The sequence below is a fragment of the Coenobita brevimanus genome, chromosome 60 (genome assembly GCF_032717465.1).
Source record: "Coenobita brevimanus isolate Jiangsu-jjx chromosome 60, ASM3271746v2, whole genome shotgun sequence".
Taxonomy (NCBI): domain Eukaryota; kingdom Metazoa; phylum Arthropoda; class Malacostraca; order Decapoda; family Coenobitidae; genus Coenobita; species Coenobita brevimanus.
Window position 1 is genome coordinate 3405486 of NC_137013.1, and position 13655 is coordinate 3419140.

Here is a 13655-nt window from a genome sequence, read left to right on the forward strand (position 1 = left end):
ATTTAGGTAAAGAAAGCACCCTAGCAGTAAAGGAAATAACATCAGCTATTTACAACCCCTCCATCTCAGAAGTCTCCCATGAACTGAATAAAATCATAGAGGCAACAGAAATTAAAAGAACACATCGCTGGACTGACCTGGTTGAATCATCGCTTCCTTTTACAGCTCTATTTCATTTGTTCCATTAGTTCACCTGAGTAATTATGAGGTCACGACGTCGCCCCCAGGAGTGAGTTAACCCTACACGTCAATCTCCATCCAAACAGCCACCATGCTCTCAGCCTCCTGTTTCAATTTCCATTTCTATTGGCATGTTACACCAACCACGGGACCTTCTCTGGCTACAACTACCACTCAAACTAGCCCCCCGCTGCCTGGTAGGGGAGGAAGGCCAAAGTGTGGTACGTTGTGGAAGGGCCAGGAAAGATGTGGGAGGAGAGGGATGATGTGGTAGGATGTGAGAAGATGTGATATGGTAAGAAACGATGTGGCTGGGTAAGAGAGACTGTGGTAGAATGAAAAGTGTGTCGGGATTAGGAAAAATGTGGTGGGGAGAGGGATGTTTTGGGGTGAAAGGGAGGCTATAATAGGGTGAGGAGGATCGGTACTGTGGAGCTGGGTGGGGTAGGATGTGGGAGGGTATGACAGGTGAGAGAGGGTGTGATGAGATAGTCAGAGAATTGTTGTAGAGCGTGGTAAGGGGAGCGAGGATGTGTTAGGGTGAGGGAAGGTGTGGTGGGGTGAGGGACTGTGAGGAAGGGCGTAGTAGGGTATAGTAGGGTAGGGAAGGTGTGTCAAAGTGAGAAAGGGTGAGAGGGCGAGGGAAGGAGCTGAAGGGAAGGTTGCGAGAAGAATGATTTGTTAGGGTTAGGTAAAGTGAGGGAAGATGTAGGAGAGAGAGAGAGAGAGAGAGAGAGAGAGAGAGAGAGAGAGAGAGAGAGAGAGAGAGAGAGAGAGAGAGATGGGTTAAGGTGAGGAAAGAAGGTTTGGTAGGTGTGGTAGGGTGAAGAAAGAAGGTTGGTAGGGTGTGGTATGGTGAGAAAAGGTGTGGTAGGTTGAGGAAAGGTGTAGGAGGGTGTGAGGGGTGGTAGGGTGAGGGAAGATGTGGTAGGATGATGAGAGAAGGTTCGATAGGGTGTGGTAGGGTGAGGGAAGATGTGGGATGCTGAGGAAAGGTGTGGTAAGGGAAGGTGGGATTGTGGTTAGGTAATTAAAGGTATGGTGTGACAGGGGGACAGTCAGTTGTGGGGTGTGGTCGTCTGTCAGAGAGAGAGAGAGGGACGTAAGGACTCATTCATTTCTTAATCTGATGCTGAAGTTGTGTTTTAGAGAGAGAGAGAGAGAGAGAGAGAGAGAGAGTTATCGTCTCCTCTAAATACCAGTTTCCTAAGTCCATGGAATGTCGAGAAATCTGTACACAAGCGAACAACATATATGGATGAAGAGAATGAGGCCATGTGTTGGTGTGTGGACTACTAAATGTCAGGAAGGAGTCATGTTCACGTTCGGTAAAGGAAAAAATTGACAGAACCGGGTAAAGGAACATTACCTAACTAGTTGAGAGAAGCTCGTGTTGTATGCGTTCACGTGTAGGTCAGACCGAGAGCGACACCGGTGGACGATGCAAAGTACTTGTTAATTAGTTTTATTATACGGCCTAGTGTACTATTGCATCAGGAGGCGCGACCTTGACCATAACCACAACACAGTACCACACCCTGCTATGTCTTTCTCAACCTAGGCTCCTCGCGAAAAAAAAGTGACATTTCGTTCTGTTTGAACTCTGGCCCTTCATGCTCATAACATAACCCAGATCCAAAGAGGAAACATTTATGAATATAAGTTATATTCCAATAACACAGGCAAGCATCTATAACTCCAAGACAACCTTTCGTTTCTGAATTTTGCGACTGTCTTTTTTTTTTTTTTTCAAATGCTAGAACTCTAGCACTTAATTTAATGAACTTTTGTCTCATGGTAAAAGCTTTTCTTGCTTTTCCCGTGAAAGATTTGATAAGCATATTTAACCCATTGGATCCCAGGGGTGCTGGGCGAGGCATGGCACTGGGTGGGTACCAAGCGTACAGCCCTCCACCTATCGGGTCATAGTCGCGAAGCTCATAGGTCCCTTCCCGGGGGTTCCCTACTTTATAAAGACTTGAAAAATCCCAGTTCTGTCAAATATTCCGGACACTTGGCTCCAATGGGATATATATATATATATATATATATATATATATATATATATATATATATATATATATATATATATATATATATATATATATATATATATATATATATATATATATATGTAAATATAGTATATGTTTTGTCTCCCCCCACTGCGTTTTAGAAACCGATCTCTGATTCTTTAAGCTTGTATGCAGAACTTATAGTAAGTCAGTAGCAGGGTATGAACATACTCTCTTGGAGGGAGCTGTTATTGCGGGCTCATGGCCTTTGGTTCCTTCTTCCTTGCATTAAAAAAAAAAAAAACGAACATAATGCATATGGAATATGAAGAAGAGAATGTTGAACGACAGACAGGGTATACCATGACTTGCAGGTCACTGCTTTGTATCATCCAACCTCCATGCTAGTGTACTAAGTCTTTATAAAATATTTTTATGCTTTGGGGAAGTTTCGTAACCCCATCACTATGAGGTATCTCTTAAACCAAACAAAATCGCGTGCCTGTAGAAAAAGAAAAATGAAGTCACTGTACTAAGGTAAAGAAGACTGAGAAACAAAGTGATGGAGCGTAATCCTGTTTGGTTAAGTTGCTTTCTCACACTTCTTTCTTGGTTATATGTCTTGCGTATTTACCATCGTTATTTTTTTTGCTTGCTCTCTGTACCTTCTTAGCAGCAACGCACATATTCATTAAAAAATGAAGATAGTATTAACTCTGCAATTGCCAGAAATAAGCTGGTGAGATATAGGTCTTACACAGGACCTTCGCAGATTTCCGTTGTGTATACCAGTTTCGCACTATGCACAAAGCTGATTTTCCCAGGATGATCATTCTTCCATTTGCTCTAATGTTTTTTTACTCTGACCTGACTTAACCTATCCTACACTAACAGATTAACTTTAACAAACTACCTGTCATAATCTAACAAATTAGCAGATTAATCTAATTGATGAACAAACTAACCTAACTTGATACGAAGAAAGAAGCCTAACATATCCTAAACTTTCCGGGATAAAAGCACAGAATGGTATAAAGAATAGATATCAGCAGCTCGGTCACTGGATGAGGGCACGCAGCACTATCTGTAACATGGCACGGCACGCAAAGTCATCAAACCTGATCTACACGAAGCAACCTTGAGGTTTTCAAATTTTTTTATACTAAAAGCGCCATTAATCTCCTCAGCTTTCTGCCTCTTTTGCAAAATTACATGGTTTCATAGATAATATAAAAAATAGTGTCTTTCACTTTTCTTCAGTGTTGTTGCTATTGGGCACTGAAACTAGGTCAATGTGCACAAGAAGTAGGGGAAGAGGAGCGGGAGGAGGTGAGGAAATAGGATGGAGGTGAGGCCAGGTGTGGGTATATATTAGGCCACTAGCAGCGGTCTAGTCAGTTACGTCTCGACATAGCTACAGCAAACAATGAATGCTAAGGTAGATATTGTGACTGTCATTTTCTCAGATATAAAGACTGTCATTAATGTAGTTGGAATTGATAGTCCCATTAAAGTATATCAACCATAGAAACATTGAGGAATAGAAAATGGCGTGTTATTATAATAATTACTGATACCTTACAAAATTTAAAAGGTTTCCTCGGCTTTCTATCTTCAGATCCTTATTCTGTTGGGCCTGGCTGCCCTGGCTGTCGCTGACAGTGGAGAATTCCGTGGCTACGGAGACTCCGAGGTGAGTGTTGTTGCAGTTATTGTCTTTCCCATACATGATTAGTAATATTTTTTACCAGTAACACATTTTCCCTGCATTAAGTAATATTATTTATGACAGAAAAATGAGGCAAGTAATATCACCTACAGTTCCACGGCATGTTCATTTTTTTTCTTTTTTAAGATATGATATACATTGTCTAAGCCTTTTAGACTCATTCACTGCGTTCTCCCCAACAGTCCCACGAGTCCTTCGAGTCCAGCGAGGCCCAGTACAACTTCCAATGGGCTGTGGATGACGAATCTTCCGAGAACCACTACGGCCACCAGGAGGCCCGCGACGGTGACAACACCCAGGGGTCGTACTACGTGCTGCTTCCCGACGGTCGCCGCCAGACGGTGACCTACTACGTGGACGGTGACGATGGCTACATTGCTGATGTCAAGTACTCGGGTGAGGCCTCCTTCGACTCCGGATCCTACGAGTCATCATCCTCCGAGTCATCCTTTGAGGCTCCCCGCTACGCCCCTCCCCAGCGCCGCTACTATGACTCCAACGAGTCCAAGTAAATGAACGTGGCACTTGATGAAAAATGTACAAATGGCCTTTCACACCTGAAATGATCTAGGTCCTTCTCTCAGGGCCAACCTGTATGTCTTTTGTCATTATTTATTCTCCAATTTATTTCCTTATTTATCAAAAGAAAGTGCAACATTTTGTGGTCTTTTCATACACTTCTACTTATAATCCTTTTAACTGCTTAGCACACATTTCGATTAATTTCAAATCAGTTATAGCCTTATGCCATTACGGCCACATTAATGACGGAGATGTTAAATATTTCATGCCTTTGTGAAACCGACAATATGGATACCTTAAGATGCAGTAAGAAGATTGGGAGGCCCTCAGGCAATACTTTTTTGCTTTTCCCTGGAATGATTATTGCTTCCATGGCCGAGAGCCATCTGAGTGTGCCTTGCGCATTACGGAGGTTATTCTCTCGGGCATGGAAGCATACATTCCTTTCTCATATCCTTTGACTAACGGAAGAAAGCCTTGGTTTAATCTCGCTTGTTTTAATGCTGTCCGCAACAAGGAGAGGGCCTACAAAAGGTACCGGAACCAACCCACCCCTGAATCACATCATCTTTACGTTTCTGCCCGGAATCGTGCTAAGTCTGTTCTTCGCTCTGCTAAAAATAATTTCATCCGTATTAAATGCTCTCAACTCTCCAACTCGAATTCTTCCCGCACATTCCGGCACCTTGCCAAACACCTTTCTAACAACTTTACCTCATTATCCTTCCCTCCTCTCCTCTTTTCTACTCTGATGGTTCTGTAGCTATTTCTTCTACTGATAAAGCAGATCTCTTCGCACAGACTTTCTCCTCCAATTCCACCTTAGACGATTCCGGTGCTGTTCCTCCATCACTTTCCGCCTCTGACTTCCTCATGGCTGACATTAAAATTTCTTCAGCTGATGTATTTTCTGCCATCACTGGCCTCAATACTAACAAGGCATATGGGACTGATGGAGTTCCTCCTGTTGTTCTCAAGAACTGTGCTACTGTGCTTACACCCTGCCTAGGCAAACTCTTTCGCCTTTGTCTATCAACCTGTACCTTTCCTTCTTGCTGGAAGTTTGCTCTCATTCAGCCAGTCCCAAAGAAGGGTGACCACTCCCAACCCTCCAACTATCGCCCAATTGCTTTAACGTCCTGTATTTCAAAAGTTTTCGAGTCAATTCTCAATAGAAAAATTTTAAGGCATCTTTTCTATCACAACCTTCTTTCTGATCGTCAGTACGGGTTCCGTCAGGGACGCTCCACTGGCGATCTTCTCACCTACCTTTCAGAATCCTGGTCATCCTCCTTTCGGGACTTTGGCGAAAGCTTTGCCATTGCACATGACATCTCAAAGGCTTTCGATCGAGTCTGGCATACTTCTTTAATTTCCAAACTGCCCTCTTACGGTTTCTAGCCTTCTATCTGTGCCTTCTTTGTTAGCTTCCTTTCTGGTCGTTCTATAGCCGCTGTTGTAGACAGCCATCGTTCTTCTCCTAGATCTATCAACAGTGGTGTTCCTCAGGGCTCTGTCCTATCACCAACTCTCTTCCTTTTATTCATCAATGACCTTCTAAGATGTACATCTAACCCTAACCACTCATACGCTGATGACTCCACCCTTCACCTTTCCATTCGGTTCCCGCAACGCCCATCTCAGCAGTTACTTCAACAAACAATGGATGAGGCACTGGCACACCTAATGTCTGACTTGGCTCGTATCTCTGACTGTGGTAAAAATAATCTTGTTTTTAATGCATCTAAGACACAATTCTAACACCTATCAACCCGACAAAATCTTCCACAGGTATATCCACTAATGTTTAATGATATTCTGCTTAATCCTGCATCATCCTTGAACATGCTTGGGGTTTCATTTGCTCGGGACTTATCTTGGAAAGATCATATTACATCTCTTGTAAAATCTGCTTCCAAGATATTAGGTGTGCTAAGCCAACTCCGTTCTTTCTTTACCCCTTCACAATTGTTGACTCTATACAGGGGCTTTATCTGCCCCTGTGTTGAGTACAACTCTCATGTGTGGGGAGGTTCCCCACATACAGCTCTTCTCAATAAGGTGGAGTCAAAGGCTTTTCGTCTCATTAACTCTCCTCCTCTTACTGACTCCCTTCAACCTCTGTCTGTTTGCCGCACTGTTGCATCTTTATCTCTTTTCTATCGCTACTTTAATGGTCACTGCTCCTCTGAACTGTCTGCATGCATTCCTCCACCTCTACGACGGGGGCGTAGCACCCGTCTATCAGCAAACTCTCATCCCTTTTCTGTCCAACTCTCTAATGCAAGAGTTAACCGTTACTCCCAGTCCTTCATTTATGCAACAGGTCAACTCTGGAATTGTCTTTCTCTCTCTCTCTCTGCATTTCCTGTTGCCTATGATCTCCAGTCTTTCAAACGCAGTGTGTCCAGGCATCTCGAAATGAATGGATCTTGAATTTGGCTTTCTCTTGTATTTTGTTTTTCTCTTGGAGGGAACTGTTATTGCTGGCTCATGGCCTTTGGTTCCTTCTTCCTCGCATAAAAAAAAAAAAAAAAATTCTGGAGAAATACAGTCCATGTGTTACAAGTGGATTAATAAACAAATATATTACCGTATATGGTTGACAATAATGCAGTTCTTATTGGACTTGGCTCGCTTTCATGAATACAAGGCATTTTTTGACAGCCGGTCAGCTTTTGTTGCCTGTATTACTTTATAAAATGTATTCAACAAAAACAAGCTAGCACACTTTTTAAGTTCAGAGATTCAGCACTTTTCCTGATCAGCGTTTGGGCAATATATACACACTGACTTAAGTTTCGAATATTTCTGGTTTCGTGGTTTCCAGTGCAGATCATTGTATACAAGCAAGAGAGAGAGAGAGAGAGAGAGAGAGAGAGAGTTATATAAAACAATCTCTACAGCGCTGGTATCGATAATATATTCAGTGGCAGAATGTAAGTAATATTCCTCCTCATTCTGATGTCAGGCTCGTTAATTCTTTTATCTTGGGGATGTCTTTATACAGTTTATGTTTTACACTTCCAGACAATTTCCCATAGTTTCCCCCCCATCCCAAACTGCAGCCTGGAATAGTTCAAGTTCAACTGGTATTTTATTTATATATTTATTTTATAAAGAATGAAGGACACCTGTAATCTGGTGTATGGATTTTTTATTTTTTTTTCCCTCTCTCTGTTCATCACCTGCAAAAAAAGATCCATTCATCTTAGGGTAATAAACTTGTAGGGAGGGAGTTAGTGAAGGTTAATTTCAATCCTTCCCGTTCATAAAGCCTGCGTATAGTAAAATCGTCCTTAGATAGAGAGGGTGAAGTTTAATAACAGGTCATTATTGGAATTCATCACTGCCTCATCTCTTTGTCAGCTGATTTAACCCCTATAGTATCATGACGCGTATTGCATTATTTTCAGACTCCACCTCCTACACAAGTGGCGATTAGTGTTTTTGCTGGTATTATTATTATTCCTGTCCCAGAATCTCGCGACAATCTTGGAGAACCGGAAACTGCGAGAGGAATATGAAAGGCCTAGGTTACGTGTCCTGGCTTGGGCTATTGCTGATAGGTGAAAAATTCCAGATCCTTTATGAGCAGTTGAAGGGCATGTCAGATAGAGTCATATCAAAATTATGAGTGAACAAAATAAGTCGGTCGTGTCTACTGGGGATTTCAATGCAACCAACACAAGGAATCTGATGGGTGAACTTGGACCAATTTCCACTAAATTATTATAGAATGTACCCTACCATGACCAATGAATTTTCCTGAGGTGTCCTGTTCATGTCTTAGTGACCGTTAGTCAAGGACCTCCATGCGGAACATTAGGTGGAGACTAGTGACTGTCCGCATGGCATTTACAGAGTTCGAGTTATGATGATGATGATGATGATGACGATTACAGCGGTTTTATTTGCCTTAAACTATTCAAACTGTAGGACTGAATAAAGCCTTCATTAATCCTCTGACCTATTTTTTTTTTTTTTCAAAATTTAATAAAATCGTCTTGCGGACACAAGAAAAAAAATATATAGGCGTCATCGTACTGAAAGAATTGACTTGTTCAACCCAAGGACATCATTCATATTTCGTGCTACACTTTGATTTTCCTTGGATGTATTCAGCTTAATCTTATGATGATGATCTGCAAAGTCAACAGTCAGGTCTGAAACCACTGGCCAGTTTGTGTTCTCCCGGCCTGTCGTGGGTCATGTGCAGTGATGACCACCGAGAAGTGTGGCCTTTGACGACCATCTCTAGCACTTGGGTGAAACACAGTCAGGGTCCTGGAAGTACTCGTTCATTACCCCTTCACTGGTCCGTCAGCACCCTTTCCACCCCATCCAGCTTCAGCCTAGGTGGTGGGGGTCCTGTGCTGATCATTCTCATTCACATCCAACATCCACTGTCGTAGTCAAATGATCTAACCAGGTCAGTGATCCGCAGCCTGGTCTATGTGATTAATTTACAGTGACTGGATTAGGCAGTACTAGTCCAGAGTCCGTACTCCCCCTGTCTTCTAAAAGTCTGGTCTGAGGTAGGGTGACAACCGACTGTGCTACTTTCATAGGTGGGTGCCAAGATCACGTTACGTGTGAATGCAGACACTTTGAATTTGACAAGTAGTTCAGTTATCACGTTTTATGCATAAAAATCACATACTTGGAAAGTAATGCACCTATATAAACATCTGTGGAAAATGACATTAGCTTGATTACGAACTTCATTCAGTTCGTTTAGCGATTGTACTATTAATATTTAAGTCCTTGTACTGCCATTTTCTATGAATGTGCTACTGGTGCGGCATGATTGGCATGCTACGTCTCAGATATTTTAATATGAGGCCTGCTTTTGGTAATGAATGGGTTACTCTTGGTGCTTGAAAGGGTACACACATACTCTTATCGCTGACTGGCCTTGATGGGGAAGAACGACACTGAGTGGAATTAACTGGGGAAGGGCAAGGTAGAGTGCTCTGAGGTGAGGCAGGAGAAACCTTGGTGGATTGGGGAGAGGAGAGACGAGACAGCGTGGGGCGGGGTGGGAAGCTACCACATTCCAGGGCGGGGGAGGTCAAGGGAGAGTTGGATGGCTGGCAATGGCCTGCTATAACTGAGGTAAACACTGACCTAGCACACGCACAAGACCAGGAAGGAAAAGGAAGGAACGAGGAAGGCGAAAGGCACAGCTGAAGTCAGTTTGAAACCCGTACACGGTGTTCTGGAAAAAAAGAAGTGTTGAGGTCCAAAGGCTATATCACAGTTTCAAAAATTATTGCTCACTGTCTTCTTATTTATGGAAACGATGTGAATCGACATTCGTCTGCGCAACTATGTACAAATTTTATTTACGCTGAATAAAAGAGGAAAGAATTAAAATGATATGCAATTAAGGAAAAGTGAATGAGTATTGCAAGCACACCAAATAATAAGAAGAAAAGGGAGTAAATAAGTATGGTCAAAATGTGCAGAGACATTTGCCATCACTGAGGGATTAGGAGGAAGGAAGAACGAAATGAGAGAAAGTTAATAATTCTCTTACGGTATTTCATTCAAGCTAACACGAAATTATTATACTGAGCTAAGAAAAATCCCAACAGTTAAAGACTACAAAAACAATCCCGTGCATCATTTTCTCGGCTGATGTTTACCTAGGATCATTATCTGGGACAATAGCAGACGATTGTTCTCGGTTGAATGAAAAATTGCAATAGTCAAAAGGGTTAAAAAATATTTAAGAAGGACTGCAAGCACACCAGGTGAAAAGAACGAAAACAGTTGCAAGTAATTTGCCATAATGTAATATTATGAAGGCAAAGAAGGATAGAATTATAAACACTAGAATTTACAACGAAGACTATTTAAATCTGCACATGAAGGACAAAGATTTAGTATTCAGTAAAATCTGAGAGATCGAAAGATAATGTTGTAAAGTAAGAGAGGCTAGAAAATAAAAATAGGAATTTCTAAAAGACCATATTCATGTTGGCATGGGCTATTACGTTGAACATCTTTTTTTAACTTATTTTTCTTATTAGATATTAATATTTTCTCGGCTGTTATTTTCACCTACATTATATTAATTAATTTGTATTATCAACATAAAAACTATATTAACGTGCAAAAGGCTAAATAAATGGTTGAGAAAGAAGTGATGAAATTTCTAAGTCGAAGAGAATAAGACCCAGATCACCCGGGCACACACGAAATTGAGCCACCACTTATAAAAAGCTCGCCAACCACACCCACCTCACCAAATCGCTCCACCAGATCACCCCACACCACCTCACCCCTCCTCACACTCTTTCACTCTGCCAGTCTCCCCTGCACTCTATATCATTTTTGTTATTATTCTCCTTCAGTTATATTCCCATTTAGCCTATCACTTTCCAATCCACTGTCCTACCACAAGATCCCCATTGTGTATCCGCAGAAACAACGGCATCATTATAATTCTGGCCTTTCGTCATCATATCAGTACACCAGCCCTGTATGAGATAGCTCTAGCATGTATTCAATAAGGATGGTGGGTGTTAGCGCCGAAGTGGTGACATGTGGAGACTTAGGAGGACTACTGAGCCCCATGGGGGGCCACTGGGACTTGGGAATAGGCCCTGAAGCCTGTGCCCAGAGTCGGACACATTAAAAAAAAAAAAAATACGTGCCTGTTAGGATAAAGTCAAACAAGGTCCACAAATGGACGAGCTGTAATTCATGTATCATTCAAAATCCCGAAATCCTGGCCCTACCGCACAGGCCAAACCATCTGCACATATGTGGGGAGTATTATTCTTTATGGAAACGTTACACACACCCAAAAACAGGTTCAGCCCATACACTGTCAGGTTAAAATCTTACTATGGATTCCTTCATACATATTTCATCCAACCAACTCGATCCCGTGTCAGGTCCCTAGGCTGTCCAAATTACACATCTCACTTTCTCACACTCTCATTTACCACATTCATCCACCATCTTCTTGACCCACCACGGCTCCTCCCACCTTCAAACTCGTTTACCTATACCCAGGTTACATCTGTTTTCTCCATATCAACATACCATCTAAGTACACTGTTTTCTATGCAATTATCAAAAGACCACAACAAATATAATACAAACATAACCTCTCTCATCAAGCAGCTCTGTCCTTCACCGAACCACAGGCCCCTTTTCTCATCACGACACCCTTGACCCCCACCCACATTAATCAACTCTGCCATCCTACCTGACCCTCCCAGCTGGTGGTCGTTATCTCCCTGGCTTAACAGATTTTGCATCATCTTCATCTCAGCTGTTCTTATTCGTTACTGATGCATATCATGTCGGTATTAACTCTGTACTGGGGAGCTATCTCACTGGCGGGTAAAACTGTCTGATATTAGAGCAAAATAGACAACTCCTTCCCCGAGGAATGATGATTTAAGTGATCCAGGTGACATGACAGAATATTAAGCCACTCAACCGAAAGGATATATATATATATATATATTTATATATATATATATATATATATATATATATATATATATATATATATATATATATATATATATATATATATATTAATCTTTGTTGTCTCCATACACGTTTTGAGATTTTTCAACTGGAAGGGGTAAGTAGGACGTTCATTAACCCCTTCACTAAAATCAATCCTCATTTAACTGGAAAAAAAAAAAAATCCCTTGATAGTAAGCTGATAGAAAAGAAAAGAAAAAAAAAGAAGCAATCGTACTCAAGCAGTTAAGGTACACCATGTAAAAGAAGTCGCTAAGGATAAGGTGCAATGAAACCCCCTATGCTGACGGCTGACGAGAATATGACTCTGGAAATGGAGTCGTCTGGTTGGAATTTTCAGCGACTGCACATCTACTGCCACTCAGCCACCACCGCCGCCACAACAGTACACCGTAAATCACTCGCCGCGTCACGCCTTCCGTCTTGGTTATGGAACGCTGTGCTGTTAGGGAGAAGGTATCGTTAGCAGGTAGAAATAAGCAGACATCTGGTTAATAATAATAACAATAATAATAATAATAATAATAGTAATAATAATAATAGTAATAATAATAATAATAATAATAATAATAATAATAATAATAATAACAATAAAAGTAATATAAATAATATAAATAATGATAAAGGTAGTAGTAGTAGTAGTAGTAGTAGTAGTACAATTATTATTTCTAATGATAGTAACTACTGTGTATTCTGTATGGGGCATGATTTCTGAACCGTTCTCTATATAGATATCATTATTTTGGAAGGGGTAAGAGACTTGAGGATTGGCAAGAAATGAGCGCTAGGACAGTGCAACACCCACACCCACGAATTGGTCTAAGGATCGAAAATTTGACTTTACTTTGTGATCTTGCACGACCCTTAACCCTTTCACTAACTTATGTTCAAAATAGATGAAATCTGAATAGACCTTGACCTTTGATTATTCTCAAAAAGCGAATCTCTATACCCTTGTTTTAATCTGCACCCTTCCATAGTTCAATCTACACCGGATAAATACCGTTTAGGTTGACCATGCCATGTGACCTTGACTTTTAGCAATTGTTCTAAATAAACAATGGGTTAACCTCTTCCAATTTCCTCAACTCATTCACAAATTATGATCAAAATGAAATAAGAACTGTTTGAGTTATTTTATATACACACACACTGCAAGGGATATGGGCATGATGGGTCCCTCCTGCTGTCCTCAAGAACTGTCCTTCTGTGCTTACACCCTGCCTAGGTAAGCTCTTTAACCTTTGTTTGTCAACTTGTACTTTTCCTTCTTGCTGGAAGTTTGCCCTCATTCTGCCTGTCCCAAAGAAGGCTGACCATTCCCAGCCCTCTAACTATCGCCCAATTATTGTTTCAACATCCTACATTTCTAAAGTTTTGGAATCCGCTCTTAACAACAAAAATAAAAATATAATAAAGCGCCTCTCCTGTCACTGCCTTCTATCCGATCCGCACCACGGGTTCCGCCAACGACTCTCCACTGCCAACCTTCTCACCTTCCTTTCAGACTCCTGGTCATCCTCCTTTCGGGACTTTGACGAAAGCTTTACCATTGTTCTTGACATCCCAAAAGCTTTCAATCAAGTCTGGAAAAAATCGTTAATTTCGAAATTGCCCTCTTACTGTTTCTACTCATCTATCTGTGCCTTGATCTTTAGCTTCCTTTCTTGTCGTTCTATAGATGCTGTTGTTGA

The 13655-nt window shown here is 41.4% G+C and overlaps 1 protein-coding gene across 1 annotated transcript; it reads left to right on the forward strand.

The window, feature by feature from the left end:
• Positions 1–3621: 3621 nt before the first annotated feature.
• LOC145403171 (pro-resilin-like) lies at positions 3622–4436 on the forward strand. Its single transcript, XM_080274989.1, has 3 exons — positions 3622–3633; positions 3814–3888; positions 4107–4436. The coding sequence occupies exons 1-3, from the start codon at positions 3622–3624 to the stop codon at positions 4434–4436; spliced, it is 417 nt and encodes a 138-aa protein (XP_080131115.1).
• Positions 4437–13655: the final 9219 nt, after the last annotated feature.

What these genes read in the sequence shown, in the direction of transcription:
- LOC145403171 (XM_080274989.1), top strand. An exon ending in GTGGCTACGGAGACTCCGAG is followed by an intron (nt 3,889 to 4,106) that starts GTGAGTGTTGTT and finishes TCTCCCCAACAG; the next exon opens with TCCCACGAGTCCTTCGAGTC.